At 40.4% G+C, this 18186-nt stretch overlaps 1 protein-coding gene across 2 annotated transcripts in view; it reads left to right on the top strand.

Moving 5' to 3' along the window:
* The window catches only part of LOC135057652 (uncharacterized), a 166742-nt gene that overhangs the window by 136961 nt on the left and 11595 nt on the right, over positions 1–18186 (top strand). The window contains exons 3-4 of one of the 2 annotated variants that reach the window (XM_063963464.1): positions 17257–17313; positions 17390–17602. The exons of the other annotated variant lie outside the window; for it this stretch is intronic. Coding sequence (XP_063819534.1) covers positions 17455–17602 — 148 coding nt within the window. The 5' untranslated portion in view covers positions 17257–17313; positions 17390–17454. The remainder of the gene's footprint in view (positions 1–17256; positions 17314–17389; positions 17603–18186) is intronic. 2 annotated transcript variants of the gene reach the window in all.

Here is an 18186-nt window from a genome sequence, read left to right as displayed (position 1 = left end):
ATGGCCCTTCCAAAAAACACTCCCCAAACAGCACATGACGCAAAGAAAAAAAGAGGCGCAATGAGGTAGCTGTGTGACTAAGCTCAGCGACCCTAGTGGCCGACACAAACACCTGGCACATCTAGGAGTGGCACTGCAGTGTCACGCAGGATGGCCCTTCCAAAAAACACTCCCCAAACAGCACATGACGCAAAGAAAAAAAGAGGCGCAATGAGGTAGCTGTGTGAGTAAGCTAAGCGACCCTAGTGGCCGACACAAACACCTGGCCCATCTAGGAGTGGCACTGCAGTGTCAGGCCGGATGGCCCTTCCAAAAAATACTCCCCAAACAGCACATGACGCAAAGAAGAAAAAAAAGAGGCGCAATGAGGTAGCTGTGTGACTAAGATAAGCGACCCTAGTGGCCGACACAAACACCTGGCCCATCTAGGAGTGGCACTGCAGTGTCACGCAGGATGGCCCTTCCAAAAAACACTCCCCAAACAGCACATGATGCAAAGAAAAAAAGAGGCGTAATGAGGTAGCTGTGTGAGTAAGCTAAGCGACCCTAGTGGCCGACACAAACACCTGGCCCATCTAGGAGTGGCACTGCAGTGTCAGGCCGGATGGCCCTTCCAAAAAATACTCCCCAAACAGCACATGACGCAAAGAAGAAAAAAAAGAGGCGCAATGAGGTAGCTGTGTGACTAAGATAAGCGACCCTAGTGGCCGACACAAACACCTGGCCCATCTAGGAGTGGCACTGCAGTGTCACGCAGGATGGCCCTTCCAAAAAACACTCCCCAAACAGCACATGACACAAAGAAAAAAAGAGGCGCAATGAGGTAGCTGTGTGAGTAAGCTAAGCGACCCTAGTGGCCGACACAAACACCTGGCGCATCTAGGAGTGGCACTGCAGTTTCAGGCCGGATGGCCCTTCCAAAAAATACTCCCTAAACAGCACATGATGCAAAGAAGAAAAAAATGAGGCGCAATGAGGTAGCTGTGTGACTAAGATAAGTGACCCTAGTGGCCGACACAAACACCTGGCCCATCTAGGAGTGGCACTGCAGTGTCACGCAGGATGGCCCTTCCAAAAAACACTCCCCAACAGCACATGACGCAAAGAAAAATTAAAGAAAAAAGAGGTGCAAGATGGAATTGTCCTTGGGCCCTCCCACCCACCCTTATGTTGTATAAACAGGACATGCACACTTTAACCAACCCATCATTTCAGTGACAGGGTCTGCCACACGACTGTGACTGAAATGACGGGTTGGTTTGGACCCCCACCAAAAAAGAAGCAATTAATCTCTCCTTGCACAAACTGGCTCTACAGAGGCAAGATGTCCACCTCATCATCATCCTCCGATTCATCACCGTGTACATCCCCCTCCTCACAGATTATCAATTCGTCCCCACTGGAATCCACCATCACAGCTCCCTGTGTACTTTGTGGAGGCAATTGCTGCTGGTGAATGTCTCCATGGAGGAATTGATTATAATTCATTTTAATGAACATCATCTTCTCCACATTTTCTGGAAGTAACCTCGTACGCCGATTGCTGACAAGGTGAGCGGCGGCACTAAACACTCTTTCGGAGTACACTCTTGTGGGAGGGCAACTTAGGTAGAATAAAGCCAGTTTGTGCAAGGGCCTCCAAATTGCCTCTTTTTCCTGCCAGTATACGTACGGACTGTCTGACGTGCCTACTTGGATGCGGTCACTCATATAATCCTCCACCATTCTTTCAATGGTGAGAGAATCATATGCAGTGACAGTAGACGACATGTCCGTAATCGTTGTCAGGTCCTTCAGTCCGGACCAGATGTCAGCATCAGCAGTCGCTCCAGACTGCCCTGCATCACCGCCAGCGGGTGGGCACGGAATTCTGAGCCTTTTCCTCGCACCCCCAGTTGCGGGAGAATGTGAAGGAGGAGATGTTGACAGGTCGCGTTCCGCTTGACTTGACAATTTTCTCACCAGCAGTTCTTTGAACCCCTGCAGACTTGTGTCTGCCGGAAAGAGAGATACAACGTAGGTTTTAAATCTAAGATCGAGCACGGTGGCCAAAATGTAGTGCTCTGATTTCAACAGATTGACCACCCGTGAATCCTTGTTAAGCGAATTAAGGGCTCCATCCACAAGTCCCACATGCCTAGCGGAATCGCTCAGTGTTAGCTCCTCCTTCAATGTCTCCAGCTTCTTCTGCAAAAGCCTGATGAGGGGAATGACCTGACTCAGGCTGGCAGTGTCTGTACTGACTTCACGTGTGGCAAGTTCAAAAGGTTGCAGAACCTTGCACAACGTTGAAATCATTCTCCACTGCGCTTGAGACAGGTGCATTCCACCTCCTATATCGTGGTCAGTTGTATAGGCTTGAATGACCTTTTGCTGCTCCTCCAACCTCTGAAGCATATAAAGGGTTGAATTCCACCTCGTTACCACTTCTTGCTTCAGATGATGGCAGGGCAGGTTCAGGCGTTTTTGGTGTTGCTCCAGTCTTCTGTACGTGGTGCCTGTACGCCGAAAGTGTCCCGCAATTCTTCTGGCCACCGACAGCATCTCTTGCACGCCCCTCTCGTTTTTTAAATAATTCTGCACCACCAAATTCAAGGTATGTGCAAAACATGGGACGTGCTGGAATTTGCCCATATTTAATGCACACACAATATTGCTGGCGTTGTCCGATGCCACAAATCCACAGGAGAGTCCAATTGGGGTAAGCCATTCTGCGATGATCTTCCTCAGTTGCCGTAAGAGGTTTTTAGCTGTGTGCGTATTCTGGAAAGCGGTGATACAAAGCGTAGCCTGCCTAGGAAAGAGTTGGAGTTTGCGAGATGCTGCTACTGGTGCCGCCGCTGCTGTTCTTGCGGCGGGAGTCAATACATCTACCCAGTGGGCTGTCACAGTCATATAGTCCTGAGTCTGCCCTGCTCCACTTGTCCACATGTCCGTGGTTAAGTGGACATTGGGTACAACTGCATTTTTTAGGACACTGGTGAGTCTTTTTCTGAGGTCTGTGTACATTTTCGGTATCGCCTGCCTAGAGAAATGGAACCTAGATGGTATTTGGTACCGGGGACACAGTACCTCAATCAAGTCTATAGTTGGCTCTGCAGTAATGATGGATACCGGAACCACGTTTCTCACCGCCCAGGATGCCAAGGCCTCAGTTATCCGCTTTGCAGCAGGATGACTGCTGTGATATTTCATCTTCCTCGCAAAGGACTGTTGGACAGTCAATTGCTTGGTGGAAGTAGTAAAAGTGGTCTTACGACTTCCCCTCTGGGATGACCATCGACTCCCAGCAGCAACAACAGCAGCGCCAGCAGCAGTAGGCGTTACACTCAAGGATGCATCGGAGGAATCCCAGGCAGGAGAGGACTCGTCAGAATTGCCAGTGACATGGCCTGCAGGACTATTGGCATTCCTGGGGAAGGAGGAAATTGACACTGAGGGAGTTGGTGGGGTGGTTTGCGTGAGCTTGGTTACAAGAGGAAGGGATTTACTGGTCAGTGGACTGCTTCCGCTGTCGCCCAAAGTTTTTGAACTTGTCACTGACTTATGATGAATGCGCTGCAGGTGACGTATAAGGGAGGATGTTCCGAGGTGGTTAAAGTCCTTACCCCTACTTATTACAGCTTGACAAAGGCAACACACGGCTTGACACCTATTGTCCGCATTTCTGTTGAAATACTTCCACACCGAAGAGCTGATTTTTTTGGTATTTTCACCAGGCATGTCAATGGCCATATTCCTCCCACGGACAACAGGTGTCTCCCCGGGTGCCTGACTTAAACAAACCACCTCACCATCAGAATCCTCCTTGTCAATTTCCTCCCCAGCGCCAGCAACACCCATATCCTCCTCATCCTGGTGTACTTTGTTGAATTCTCCTTGTAAGGTTAACTAAATTAACCATCTTGTTGCTGTTTGGGTTGTTAGGTAAAAGAATGAATTGAAAATGGATTTATAAAAATCAATTATTATTTATTCAAAGGGCCACGCCCGTATCAGGGGAGAGGTAGCATTCTTTCGTCCTGTGTCAAATCATTTAACAACAACATACACGTATCAACAATGAGTTTTATATAATACACAGTTACGCCCCTTTTTGTATATTCCTCCCATATGATTTCATACCTCAGGAATACAATGTTAGGCAATAGAGTTATGCAATATTGGGACAATTGTCAAGAATACTAAAAAGACACTCGTGATATTCAACTGTGTCCATATTAGGAATTACATCTGGTCTCTATGAGCTTTTAGAAAGTGCGTAGTTGGAAACAATACTCAGCCAACAAAGTTGTTTTTCTCTCAGGGTGTGTATAAAGTTCAAGATGAATTTGCTATATCATCTAGCTAGAATCAAAATGGATTCTGTTATGCTTTCATATTATACTAGTGAATATGAGAACCCTTTGCTTATTGGATGTATACATAATATACGTACTATCCCGTAGTGCACACACATAACTGTTAGGCCTTCAGCAGGTTGCCTCAGTCCCAGTATTCGACAGCTCCACCCTTTGATCAGGGACATTATCCATGTGCCCTGTCATCTCAGGAGAATTTCTGGGAACGTATAGTTAGCTAATAATCATTTCATGTAGTATTGCTATTCTGCGTTTGACAGTAGCCTTCTAAATACAACATAGGCCGCACCTGTATGCGGTGAACATCAAATGAATGTTTATAATCACATTGGGGTCGCCAAAGAATAAACCTCATCACAGAATACATCATCACATACAATCACATACAATATACTTAAAAAACATTTTCCTAATCCTGAAAATTGAATACTAGGATTTAAACCTTTATCTTTTCCAGTCCATATCATAATGCCTTGGTTAAAGTTCTTTTATATCATGGACCTCCTTTATATATTTGGCAATACACGTATCAGGATCCGTAATGTCTTTGGTCAAATAAGCACAGCATTGAGCTTAAAGTGCTGTTTCCGGACATCAACAATATCCTCCAATTTGTGGTATTAAAAAAAAAAAACTGTAGAACAATATGGTATCGTAATAGTTCATGTCCAATGTCCTGGAATCATCACAAATGTCCACAGTTCTGGAATATCATATCATAAAGATCAATCATGTTATCAATAATTTAATTAAAATAAAACGTCAACTTCCAGTTGATTAATCATACGACTTCATTAGCCATAGGAGAACTTATTAGCCACCTTTACCACTTCGAGGTTTTATTGATACTCTGGTGGCAGGAACATGTTTCCTGATTACTGAGTCAATTACTCTTTTTAGGAATAGTTCATCCTGCAAGAAAACTTTTCTCAAGTTATTATGTGTTTTTGTATAAAATTGCTAAATCAATCCTCTTAAATAACAAACATTTTTAGAATTAATAGGTAACCAATTATATATCATATCCTAAGGACATGGTGACAACTACCATTCCCCGTTATGTATGATATCTTCTTTTAACCTTTGAATCTACTCCTAGTAAAATACATATTACATCATAAACTTTAATGAACATCATATGTAACCATTACTATATATATACCTAACTCATTATATCTAGCACATCTAGAAACCTTAGGTTAGTATATTGTAACAATCCTTTCACATTCCCTTAAATCAACCTTTTCTATCTACATAAGATCATTTTTTTCCCCTGTATTATTGACCTATTTTATTTCCACTAACTGAAATACACCCGATATGTGTAGCTAATATTATCACCAGTGGTGGTTCTTTCTTGAGATACTATTGTATCTATACACATGTACCGTGTTTCACTATTATCACGACTCTATAAAGTTTTGGTAATCACATCAAATGTAAATTGCATAGAGAACTTTGGCCTGCTAGTGTCTATGTATACATATCTAACAATTATAATAGTCTTAAATAATGATTAGCAATACAATTTATATAGCTGCAGTACTTAAAATCTTTCCAACAATTAATGGTATTGCTGGACTGGATACTCCTCAGAATAATATCCTAAATTATTTAAATTATCCATGCATTAATCTATACATCTGTCTTCAAGTGGAGTATAATACACGTCTTTCAAAGTGTGTGTTCGTTACACCAGTCATAAATCCCTCTGGATTTCCTGCTTAGAAAAGAAAAGAGGAAGGAAGGGTCTTATTGAAATAATTCCCATCCACAATAATGGATGAGTACTCATACCTACACCACACGTTTGCTCGCTCTCTCTTCAAAGAAAAATAAATAAATTAAGTCCTAATGCTGTTATAAATAACGTCGCTCCCGTATACTTTCAAAAAAGTTAAAAGCTCTGTAGGATATTAGCTTATAAGCACATAGTCTATTATCAATGATCATAATCATCTCTATCTTGATTGAAGGGTTCATTCAAATACAACTCTGTGGTAGTAACAGTAGTAACAGTCTCTGTATTGTATCTCCATACAATTGTTTTTAGTGTTAGGTTCCTTTAAGCTCTGGTCTCTGACCTTTTCATTTCATTGCAAGCTCATGGATCTAGGTGTCCTTCTTCTGCAGCCTTTGCAACGGCTGTATCCGAGTCAGCGGTACTTGCCAAGGACCATCCTATGCGATCTGTAATGGAACCAAAACATAAGCAACTTCTCACCATAACACCGTCTTCACTCTCTTTAGTGATTGTCCTGTGCCGGACTGTGTGTTTTCGTGTTGGTTAAATATCTTTCCAAGGTTCTTGCAGCTTTTGATATTCTTGTAACTGTTTAAATAATTTGTGTGACACATTTGAATCGTCAAATCATTTTGTAGTTTTGAATCAGTCTCTGGATAATATATCTTTGCTGGATAACATATCTTTGCTGGATTCCAAAAAGAATAACAAAAAAAATGATATAGAAGAGAGACAAAGCAGAGGCTTAGGTGTAATTCTACCACTATTGAACCAACGATTGGACCATGCCATGATTCAAATTCTGCCTTTCCTGTCTCTTTTGTAGATTAATAATGCTTAATTCTTTAAACTTTCCTTGTCACATTATGACTTTTTATTCTCAACATCACACATATTAAACACAAAATATTTTTCAAACTCCTATAAACTCTATCTATCATTAAAGAAACTTTACTGTCTTTGAAACAATAGCTCACACCTCTGGCCTTATTATTCATTTCTCAAATAACCCCTTAACACCTGTTACACATACTATAGTTCCTTTTTTTTTTTTTTTTTTTAAACTATGTTGTATTAAAACAATGTTGTTTTTAATCAACCCAACCATCTGCAGTAAACATGCTATAGCTTTCTTTATCACCATCACGATCCCTCTTATTATCACATAAATTATTTTGGTCCCATGCCAAAACACAATGTACACTTCTCCATTAAACTTCATCCCACTATAGAAAGCTTGTGAATCTATTTCAACAACACTTTATTATTAATAATACTAATTCACTAATTCACCATCCCATTATCCCCTATGGATGCTCAAGAAATTATTCTCCTGTTAATCAGTTTGTTTGTTTTTTTTTTTTTTTTCAATTCCTTTAAATGCAATGTGAAATGCGATGTAATCATTATAATTGTCTTACTCATCCACATTATATTCCTTATACTCCCCACTTTTGGGGGTGAGGAAGACAAGTATGCAGCTGTATCTAAGTTGTGGTGGATCCTGTGAATCATCAGCAGGAAACACTCTGAGCTGGGCATCACTGTGCCACCAGAGGAAACCCTACCAGGATAGGTTCTTGGACAGGGGAATTGGGTGACGAGGGTCAGTGAAGCAAGTAAAAGGACTGATACGCTGAATAAACCATCTGCGGTGGTGCCTAGGCTATTTTCAGCCTCGGACCCAAGTTGCTTCTTTAAGCTAGCCCACCGCAATCCCATTATATGGTGAGAGATTTACATCTATCACACGGTCACTTTAACTGGTCCAGATTCACCCATGCACTTTATGTATGTAGTATGTCAGTGAGTTTATGTGTCCTAATAAACACATTTTTTCATGGAACAAATCTTTTGTTACAATTTCCCTGTTGGTTCATATATCCCCTATTGAGTGAAGGGATATATCTTCAAATCTGAAATCCTTCTGTAAGCTACACTATTGCATTTTATATCTAAGTTGTATACTGTCAGAGGTAAAATGTACACATCATATACTATCTACTGCTTAACCTCAGTATTAAACATATACTCAGTATTAAACATATATGTTCTTGCTTATGCATAAGTGGATGGTTTGGCTCTGACTGTGTATTCATAAGGTTTTATTTATGATAAAGTGTAATATTGTATTACCTTCTATAATTTCTTTGGTTATGAACTTGAATGTATGCATATAGCATTTCCAAAAAAAAATTACTGTATCTAGAGATTTATCATCTGGTCATACATATCTATCTATCAATAAATGTATACCAAGGCTCCACCCTCTAAGGGTTTTAACTATCTTTGGCCTAGCGCCAAATAATGATCTAGGTAGTTAACTATGTCAGCACACCGTTGACTTTTGTCTTGCGACACCTTGTGGTCTTTTCTGTAAAAAAAACACAACTGTTTAGTATCTGACACCAATACTTCAAATAATTTATAGCACAAAGGTATATCATCCACATACTGGTTACATTTCTTTACTTATCTCAACATATCATTCAGACTGGCCAGTCCACACAAACAATACGTTTTTCATGCACACCCATTACTTCCTGTGCTTCCAAGCAAACTTTTCTTGGACTGTGTCCATCCCATGGATGCCTTGGCACATATACATATTCACTGAAAAATCACTTACAAATTTAACAACGCTCCTATTTTTATCTGTGCTTTTGTATACGATTATATCCCCACACTTCCTGGCTACGGAACCTGGTTCATCACTGCATATTGTGCAGTCCACTAAGAACTTTTGCAACGTATTATATCGATGCCTATACAATGAGATGGATTTTAGCAAGCATATTTTTTTTTACCTCACGAACCCAGGGTAAGTGATATATAGATATGCTATGCATCCAACTTAATCTGTTCCTACTTTATTCTTCCTGGAATCTTTAGAAATACCTAATCCGTGATGTAGTATGATTTTACACTGTAACTTTTACATTAGGTTTCTTCCAAATAACTTTGAAGAATTGTCTAAAAGTATGTTAATACTGGAATCGTAGTGATTAATTGCTTGTCGCAATGTTTGATTTACAGCATATACATTAAAGAATACGTATTCCTTTATCTTTCCCTATGATTTTAGCTGCTGCTTCTGCTGCCTTGAAAACTCTTTTCCCCCGTATAGCCCACCAGAGACAGGGCGTTGTCTTCTTGACTGTCTGCCAGATGCAGATGTGTTAGCTTTAACGCTGTTAGCGCGTCTCTAGCCCATATCTGTTGCTGGGATTTTTTTTTTCTTATATTTTCTGATTACAGTTATGCTGTAGAAAGAAATTGGCAGCATTTTCTACAGGTTATCTGGTAAAGATATTAGCTTTTTATATTAAAACTAGAGTAGATAGTTTGTATAACAAACATTTCTAGAGTATTGCTTATGCAGAGGTTCCCAAACTGTGTGCCGTAGCTACCTGGGGTGCCTAGGACACTTTCAGGGGTGCCCTGGGTTGATGGTCTAGTACCAATACAAATTATTCAGTGCTGGTGGCTGCCAGTCATAAAATATGTGGCCAAACAGAAGCAAATATCCCTCACCACACAACTGACTCTAAGGATGGCATATAAACGCCATCTACTTAATGTAATATCTATTTTTACATTTCTGAATAATACATTTTTTTCCTAGGGGTGTTGTGAAAAGAATTCTGATATTCTAGGGCCACATGATTAAAAAAAAATTGGGAACCACTGACTTATGCTTATTATGATCCATCTTGTTAGATGAAAAAAAATTAAAGCTCACTGAACACTTTTTTTTTTTTTTCTTTACTGCGTCATGGCTTACACTGCTGCTGGAAAGGAGGGGGCACGTTTCTGCGCTTTTTGCAGCCCACTATCTCTCCGTGCTACACAGCATTGGAAACTGAAGGGGTTTTCTTTTTTTTTTTTTTTCTTTCTGCTGGCAGACTTTCTCACAATATATTGCATTAAAGAATATTTGCGTATTAAACAATACCATATGGAAACTTCACTTCATAGTTAGATAGTAACATTAGATAAACACATATTTTTAACTACAGATCTGCCAAAAGCCATTTGAACACGGACATCAACTTTTGTTTCCTCCGTTCACAAATATATATATATATATATATATATAAACCTTATTATTTCAAAACTTGTAACCATGCCAATCACAGACATAAGGTTTCCATTAGACCCAGATCTGAGAATATACTTACTGAACATTATGTTCCACACACAAAACCATAACACAAAAAAATTTAAATACAGTTTGCAAACTTCAATTTCTTGCAGATTTCAACAGTTTTGCCGATTTCAAAATACGCTTAGTATTGGTTGATCAGGCCAATATTATACAGCATGCTTGAAATGCAAAACATAGACTGTACCCTTTGTCACAGTACTATACAAAATTAGTGCTTCTATGGAATATTTCTTCCATACATGATATGCACACTTAGGGTTAATCCTCCCTGCCCTTCCCATACGCTAGAAAAATTCGCAATCCCTGCAATTTTTCACACACGCGACACGTCTGTCAACTGGGAAGCTGCAGTAGATCCTCTTATCACAGACTACTATCACAAAGCAACATGCCATGTTATGCTTAAAACAACCAGCAGCTCTTAGCAGCTCAGTATTGCAATATATTATTACACTCAATTACATATAATCCCTATAACCTCGGGTTGTTCACTCTATTTCATGTAAACTTCTTACACACGTGTAGCTGATTAACAAGGGGAGGTGGTCTATGTGCTTTTTACTTTATTTGGCTCTTGGTCCAAAGCACTTATTCACGCAATCATTCATAGAGTGAAAAACCCCGGTCACTGTTTCTTTGCTCAAATCTTTGAATTAATTTTGGTATTCTTATTTACATGCAACAGCATCTGTCAATCATCATTTCCGAGTTATTTGGTCCTTCAACCGATTTGGACATAATTTTGGTATTAATTTTACAAACAAGCAACAACAAACTGGTCCCTGAGTTATTTTACTAGTTTTATCAATATCTCCACTCCTATTCTCATATTATAAAAAATACAATCACACAGACAGCTGGCAGGTATAGAAACAGCATGTACTGGAATACAGCACATACCATGGTATTCTATACTTACCAGTGCTGTAATGACTTGGGATGTCCCTTCCATCATCAGCTGCTGGCTGGCTGGCACACCCCTTTGAGAATTTGATGAAGAGATCGAGATCTATAGTTCCAAGGACATAGCCCCCATCTGTTGAATTCTCCTTGTAAGGTTAACTAAATTAACCATCTTGTTGCTGTTTGGGTTGTTAGGTAAAAGAATGAATTGAAAATGGATTTATAAAAATCAATTATTATTTATTCAAAGGGCCACGCCCGTATACAGGGGAGAGGTAGCATTCTCTCGTCCTGTGTCAAACATTTAACAACAACATACACGTATCAACAATGAGTTTTATATAATACACAGTTACGCCCCTTTTTGTATATTCCTCCCATATGATTTCATACCTCAGGAATACAATGTTAGGCAATAGAGTTATGCAATATTGGGACAATTGTCAAGAATACTAAAAAGACACTCGTGATATTCAACTGTGTCCATATTAGGAATTACATCTGGTCTCTATGAGCTTTTAGAAAGTGCGTAGTTGGAAACAATACTCAGCCAACAAAGTTGTTTTTCTCTCAGGGTGTGTATAAAGTTCAAGATGAATTTGCTATATCATCTAGCTAGAATCAAAATGGATTCTGTTATGCTTTCATATTATACTAGTGAATATGAGAACCCTTTGCTTATTGGATGTATACATAATATACGTACTATCCCGTAGTGCACACACATAACTGTTAGGCCTTCAGCAGGTTGCCTCAGTCCCAGTATTCGACAACTTCAACACTGACATCTTCAATCTGACTATCAGGAACTGGACTGCGGGTGCTCCTTCCAGCACTTGCAGGGGGCGTGCAAATGGTGGAAGGCGCATGCTCTTCACGTCCAGTGTTGGGAAGGTCAGGCATCGCAACTGACACAATTGGACTCTCCTTGTGGATTTGTGATTTCGAAGAACGCACAGTTCTTTGCTGTGCTTTTGCCAGCTTAAGTCTTTTCATTTTTCTAGCGAGAGGCTGAGTGCTTCCATCCTCATGTGAAGCTGAACCACTAGCCATGAACATAGGCCAGGGCCTCAGCCGTTCCTTGCCACTCCGTGTGGTAAATGGCATATTGGCAAGTTTACGCTTCTCCTCCGACGATTTTATTTTAGATTTTTGAGTCCTTTTTTTACTGATATTTTGTGTTTTGGATTTTACATGCTCTGTACTATGACATTGGGCATCGGCCTTGGCAGACGACGTTGATGGAATTTCATTGTCTCGGCCATGACTAGTGGCAGCAGCTTCAGCACGAAGTGGAAGTGGATCTTGATCTTTCCCTATTTTTGGAACCTCAACATTTTTGTTTTCCATATTTTAATAGGCACAACTAAAAGGCACCTCAGGTAAACAATGGAGATGGATGGATACTAGTATACTTATGGATGACGAGTGACTGACGACACAGAGGTAGCTACAGCCATGGACTACCGTACTGCGTCTGCTAGTATAGAGATGATAATGATATAAAAAATATATATATATCACTACTGCAGGTATATATAATATAATGACGGACCTGCTGGACACTGTCAGCAGACTCCTAAACTACTAGTATGAAGAAGATAGAAAAAAAAACCCCACCACAGGTAGGTATACAATTATGGACAAGCACTGACGACACAGAGGTAGCTACAGCCGTGGACTACCGTACTGCGTCTGCTAGTATAGAGATGATAATGATATAAAAAATATATATATATCACTACTGCAGGTATATATAATATAATGACGGACCTGCTGGACACTGTCAGCAGACTCCTAAACTACTAGTATGAAGAAGATAGAAAAAAAAAACCACCACAGGTAGGTATACAATTATGGACGAGCACTGATGACACAGAGGTAGCCACAGCCGTGGACTACCGTACTGCGTCTGCTAGTATAGAGATGATAATGGTATAAAAATATATATATCACTACTGCAGGTATATATAATATAATGACGGACCTGCTGGACACTGTCAGCAGACTCCTAAACTACTAGTATGAAGAAGATAGAAAAAAAAACCCCACCACAGGTAGGTATACAATTATGGACGAGCACTGACGACACAGAGGTAGCTACAGCCGTGGACTACCGTACTGCGTCTGCTAGTATAGAGATGATAATGATATAAAAAATATATATATATCACTACTGCAGGTATATATAATATAATGACGGACCTGCTGGACACTGTCAGCAGACTCCTAAACTACTAGTATGAAGAAGATAGAAAAAAAAAAACCACCACAGGTAGGTATACAATTATGGACGAGCACTGATGACACAGAGGTAGCCACAGCCGTGGACTACCGTACTGCGTCTGCTAGTATAGAGATGATAATGGTATAAAAAATATATATATCACTACTGCAGGTATATATAATATAATGACGGACCTGCTGGACACTGTCAGCAGACTCCTAAACTACTAGTATGAAGAAGATAGAAAAAAAAACCCCACCACAGGTAGGTATACAATTATGGACGAGCACTGACGACACAGAGGTAGCTACAGCCGTGGACTACCGTACTGCGTCTGCTAGTATAGAGATGATAATGATGTAAAAAATATATATATATCACTACTGCAGGTATATATAATATAATGACGGACCTGCTGGACACTGTCAGCAGACTCCTAAACTACTAGTATGAAGAAGATAGAAAAAAAAACCCCACCACAGGTAGGTATACAATTATGGACGAGCACTGACGACACAGAGGTAGCTACAGCCGTGGACTACCGTACTGCATCTGCTAGTATAGAGATGATAATGATATAAAAAATATATATATATCACTACTGCAGGTATATATAATATAATGACGGACCTGCTGGACACTGTCAGCAGACTCCTAAACTACTAGTATGAAGAAGATAGAAAAAAAAAACCACCACAGGTAGGTATACGATTATGGACGAGCACTGACGACACAGAGGTAGCCACAGCCGTGGACTACCGTACTGCGTCTGCTAGTATAGAGATGATAATGATATAAAAAAAATATATATATCACTACTGCAGGTATATATAATATAATGACGGACCTGCTGGACACTGTCAGCAGACTCCTAAACTACTAGTATGAAGAAGATAGAAAAAAAACCCCACCACAGGTAGGTATACAATTATGGACGAGCACTGACGACACAGAGGTAGCTACAGCCGTGGACTACCGTACTGCGTCTGCTAGTATAGAGATGATAATGATATAAAAAATATATATATATCACTACTGCAGGTATATATAATATAATGACGGACCTGCTGGACACTGTCAGCAGACTCCTAAACTACTAGTATGAAGAAGATAGAAAAAAAAACCCACCACAGGTAGGTATACAATTATGGCCGAGCACTGACGACACAGAGGTAGCCACAGCCGTGGACTACCGTACTGCGTCTGCTAATATAGAGATGATAAAGATGATAGAGATGAACAAAAAAAATATAACACTACTGCAGGTAAATATTTATATAATATAATGAATGACGGACCTGCTGGACACTGTCAGCAGAATGCGTTTATAGAATTAAAAAAAAAAAACACCACAGGAGTGTTTAACTTTTTCAGGCAGACAATATACTGATGGTCACTGGTCAGTCACACTGGCAGCAAAAGTGTGCACTGTACTCCTGCTATAACTGCACCCCAGTCTCCCCCACAATTCAGCTGTGTGAGCAGTGAGCACTCAGCACAGTCAGATATACATAGATGATATTATCATGCAGCACACTGAGGCTGAGCACAGATATGGTATGTGACTGTGTATCGTTTTTTTTCAGGCAGAGAACGGATTATATTAAATAATAAATAAAACTGGTGGTGGTCAGTCACTAGTAACTAACTATCAGCAAAACTCTGCACTCTGAGTACTCCTAATGCTCCCCAAAATTACTAAGTAATCAACTCAAGTGTCTCTATCTATTCTAACGGAGAGGACGCCAGCCACGTCCTCTCCCTATCAATCTCAATGCACGTGTGAAAATGGCGGCGACGCGCGGCTCCTTATATAGAATCCGAGTCTCGCGATAGAATACGAGCCTCGCGAGAATCCGACAGCGGGATGATGACGTTCGGGCGCGCTCGGGTTAGCCGAGCAAGGCGGGAAGATCCGAGTCTGCCTCGGAGCCGTGTAAAAAGGCTGAAGTTCGGGGGGGTTCGGATTCCGAGGAACCGAACCCGCTCATCTTTAATTACTACCGATTTGGTGTGAAAATCATCACGAATGACATCGAAAGTGTGTTTGTGCAACTTTTTGAATTGGTTACGCCTAATTTACTAAGCTGTCGTATTTGTATTTTTCGTGTTGTCCGATGTCGATGTCATTCGTGGTTTTTTTGTAAGAATGCGGACGATTTTGTTGTTTTTCGGCCGTGTTTTTAGGTTTTTATTACGACTGCGTCACTTGTCTGTTCCGGCAGTGTTTGTCCGTTCCCGGCCGCGTTTTTTTTTCTAAGTTTCGATTTTGTCACTCGTCCGTGATTGGTTGTATTCGTGATGGAGGAGTGTCTGTGCACATTACTATAAAAACGCCCCAAACCGTCCGCACCTCGTGGGTTTAGCTAGTGGAGAGGAGAGAGGAAGGTGTATTAGGAGTTGGTGAGTTTGTTGGAGTTGTTGGTGGATTTGTTGCGGAGTTTATCGATTGTTGAGTGCTGTACTGTGTGTGTAAGTAGTATTGTCTTACTTGTTGTGTTGTTTTTTCAAAGTTTGTCTACTTTTTTGTCCTTGTTTTTTTTTTAAAGTCTATTGTCATTGTTTGTGAGTGAGTGTGTGTGTGTGTAGGTTGTGTGGTGTGTAGTGGTAATGGAGGAGTGTGTTTTCTGTTTTTTTTTCTCTGTGTTTCTTGTAGTTTGTAGGGATTATGTCTCAGTCAGAGGTCAGTGTGGTAGAGGAGTTTAGTGAGAGGGAGGGGGTGAGTGAGGTGGAGGAGGTGAGTGAGAGGGAGGAGGTGAGTGAGGTGGAGGAGGTTAGTGAGAGGGAGGAGGTTAGTGAGGAGGAGGAGGGGGTGCCTGTAGCTGCGTTATCCAGTGATAGTGATGGTGCTGTGGCTCCGCAGCCACGCACCACTACCAAGACTGGGCGCAATGTTAAGTTCAGCTATGCTGAAAACATGGCTTTGGTGCGGGAGCTGATGAGGCATCATCGCCAATTGTTTGGGCAGGATGCTGCCAAGGTGTCCTCACGTAGGAAGTCTGTCCTGTGGGGTAAAGTTATAGCGGCAGTGAATAGTGAGGGTGTGGTGAGGCGGACTGAGGACACGTGCCGGAAGCGCTTTTATGACATCAAGCGCCGTGTCAAGGCCAAGATGGCCAAGGAGGCAAAATCAGCCCGCCAAACCGGGGGTGGACACCCCTTTCGTGCGACTTATCGTGATTGGGAGGAGCCTGTGCGGTCCCTTATTCCTTCCGAAGTGGTTGCTGCGACTCATGTCAGGGATTCGGACCGTCCAAGGCAGGATGGTGAGTTATTTTGAAATTATTTTGTGATATTGCATTTTGAAAAATAATTATGCTGCTAATTGTTACTGTGTTTTTAAAATTATAATCATTGTGTTGGTGATGTAGTGCAGGCCTGTGCAACCTGTAGCTGTAAAGGTGTTTCCAAACTACAAGTCCCATCATGCATTGCCTGAGTTTTGTTATTAGTGAATGTTACATCTGTTGCAGTGCATGCTGGTATGTGTAGTTCTAATACATAATCAGAGATCCTGCTTGTCCCTAATTTAAAAAAATTTTTTTTTTTTTTTGGTGTTTTTTGGTTATTGATGTGTTTTATTTTTAAATTGTTTGTTTGATGCTGTTTGTGTCAATTTGTAGTTGTAATTTTTACTTAAAAAAATGCGCAGAATTAACCTTTGTATAAGGATTATTTCGTGCCACACCATCTTATTTTTATAAAACACACCCAAATAATGAATACTGAATAGCTTAAACAAAAAAAAATGTACTTAACATTAGGTTCCAGATGTTTACATCACAATAAGGAAGTTCATATAACAAGGAGTCTTTAAAGTATGGTCATAATGTTTTTTCAAATGTATCAACAGTACGCCAGAGAAGAACCACAGACAGGCCACAGCCAACTGATGATTGTGGGAATGCAGGTAAGAATTCACTGTATTCACATATTCTGCAAACACATAGAAGCCAAAAAATATTAATGTTTTTCTCTTCACATAGGTTCTTCTTCTGCAAGCCGCCCTCCTTTAAGGTGGACATCACAGGGCTCTGTGAGTTTGCCTACGATGCCCAGTAAGTCACGTCGTGTGGAGTCTGAGTCAGCGGCTCCATCTTCACCACCCAGGCGGCGCATCTCCGCAGTGTTGCCCCAGCCACCTCTGGACATTTTGGCAAGTACTCAAAGTGATGAGCCACGATCACCTCAGCTGTCTGGTGAGTAAAAAATGTTAGGCAAAAATGAATAACAGTTTTTCACAGTGTGGACTATGAATGAACATGGCTAAGTCATATTAATTTTACTAAGCACTGATATGTTCAAGGTGTTATTTGCTGAAAATGTTTTTATTTTTGTTTATAAATGTTCAAAATAATCTGTCTTCCTTGTGCCTTTATCACCTTGCACATATCATTGTCTGTTCTAATCCTTAGGTCTTCTCATGGTTAATTCAGCTGCACCACTGTTTGTGTATTGTCTGGACAATTATATTTGTGCATATTATTAGTCATGGCCGTAATGTCAATTACCAAGCACATGGTTTTTTTTGCAAAAATTACTGCACCCATTTTCAGATGTAATGTTTTGCCTAACATCCATTTTGTTTTTGTTATAACATTTTGTTTTCCAAATTTGAAAAAAAACATTGGTTAATACAAATGTTTCACATGGCCCACATCACCAGTTATAAACATAGTCCTACTTAACACATTTGCATGTTTTGTGAAAAATACACAATTAACATTTTAATAAATTTTAATTTTTAAAAAATGACTGCCTTTACAAATTAATGAGTTTGTTA

This window comes from Pseudophryne corroboree, chromosome 3 (genome assembly GCF_028390025.1).
Source record: "Pseudophryne corroboree isolate aPseCor3 chromosome 3, aPseCor3.hap2, whole genome shotgun sequence".
Taxonomy (NCBI): domain Eukaryota; kingdom Metazoa; phylum Chordata; class Amphibia; order Anura; family Myobatrachidae; genus Pseudophryne; species Pseudophryne corroboree.
The sequence above is the reverse complement of the archived record's forward strand: the minus strand, read 5'-3'. Positions and strand labels throughout refer to the sequence as shown.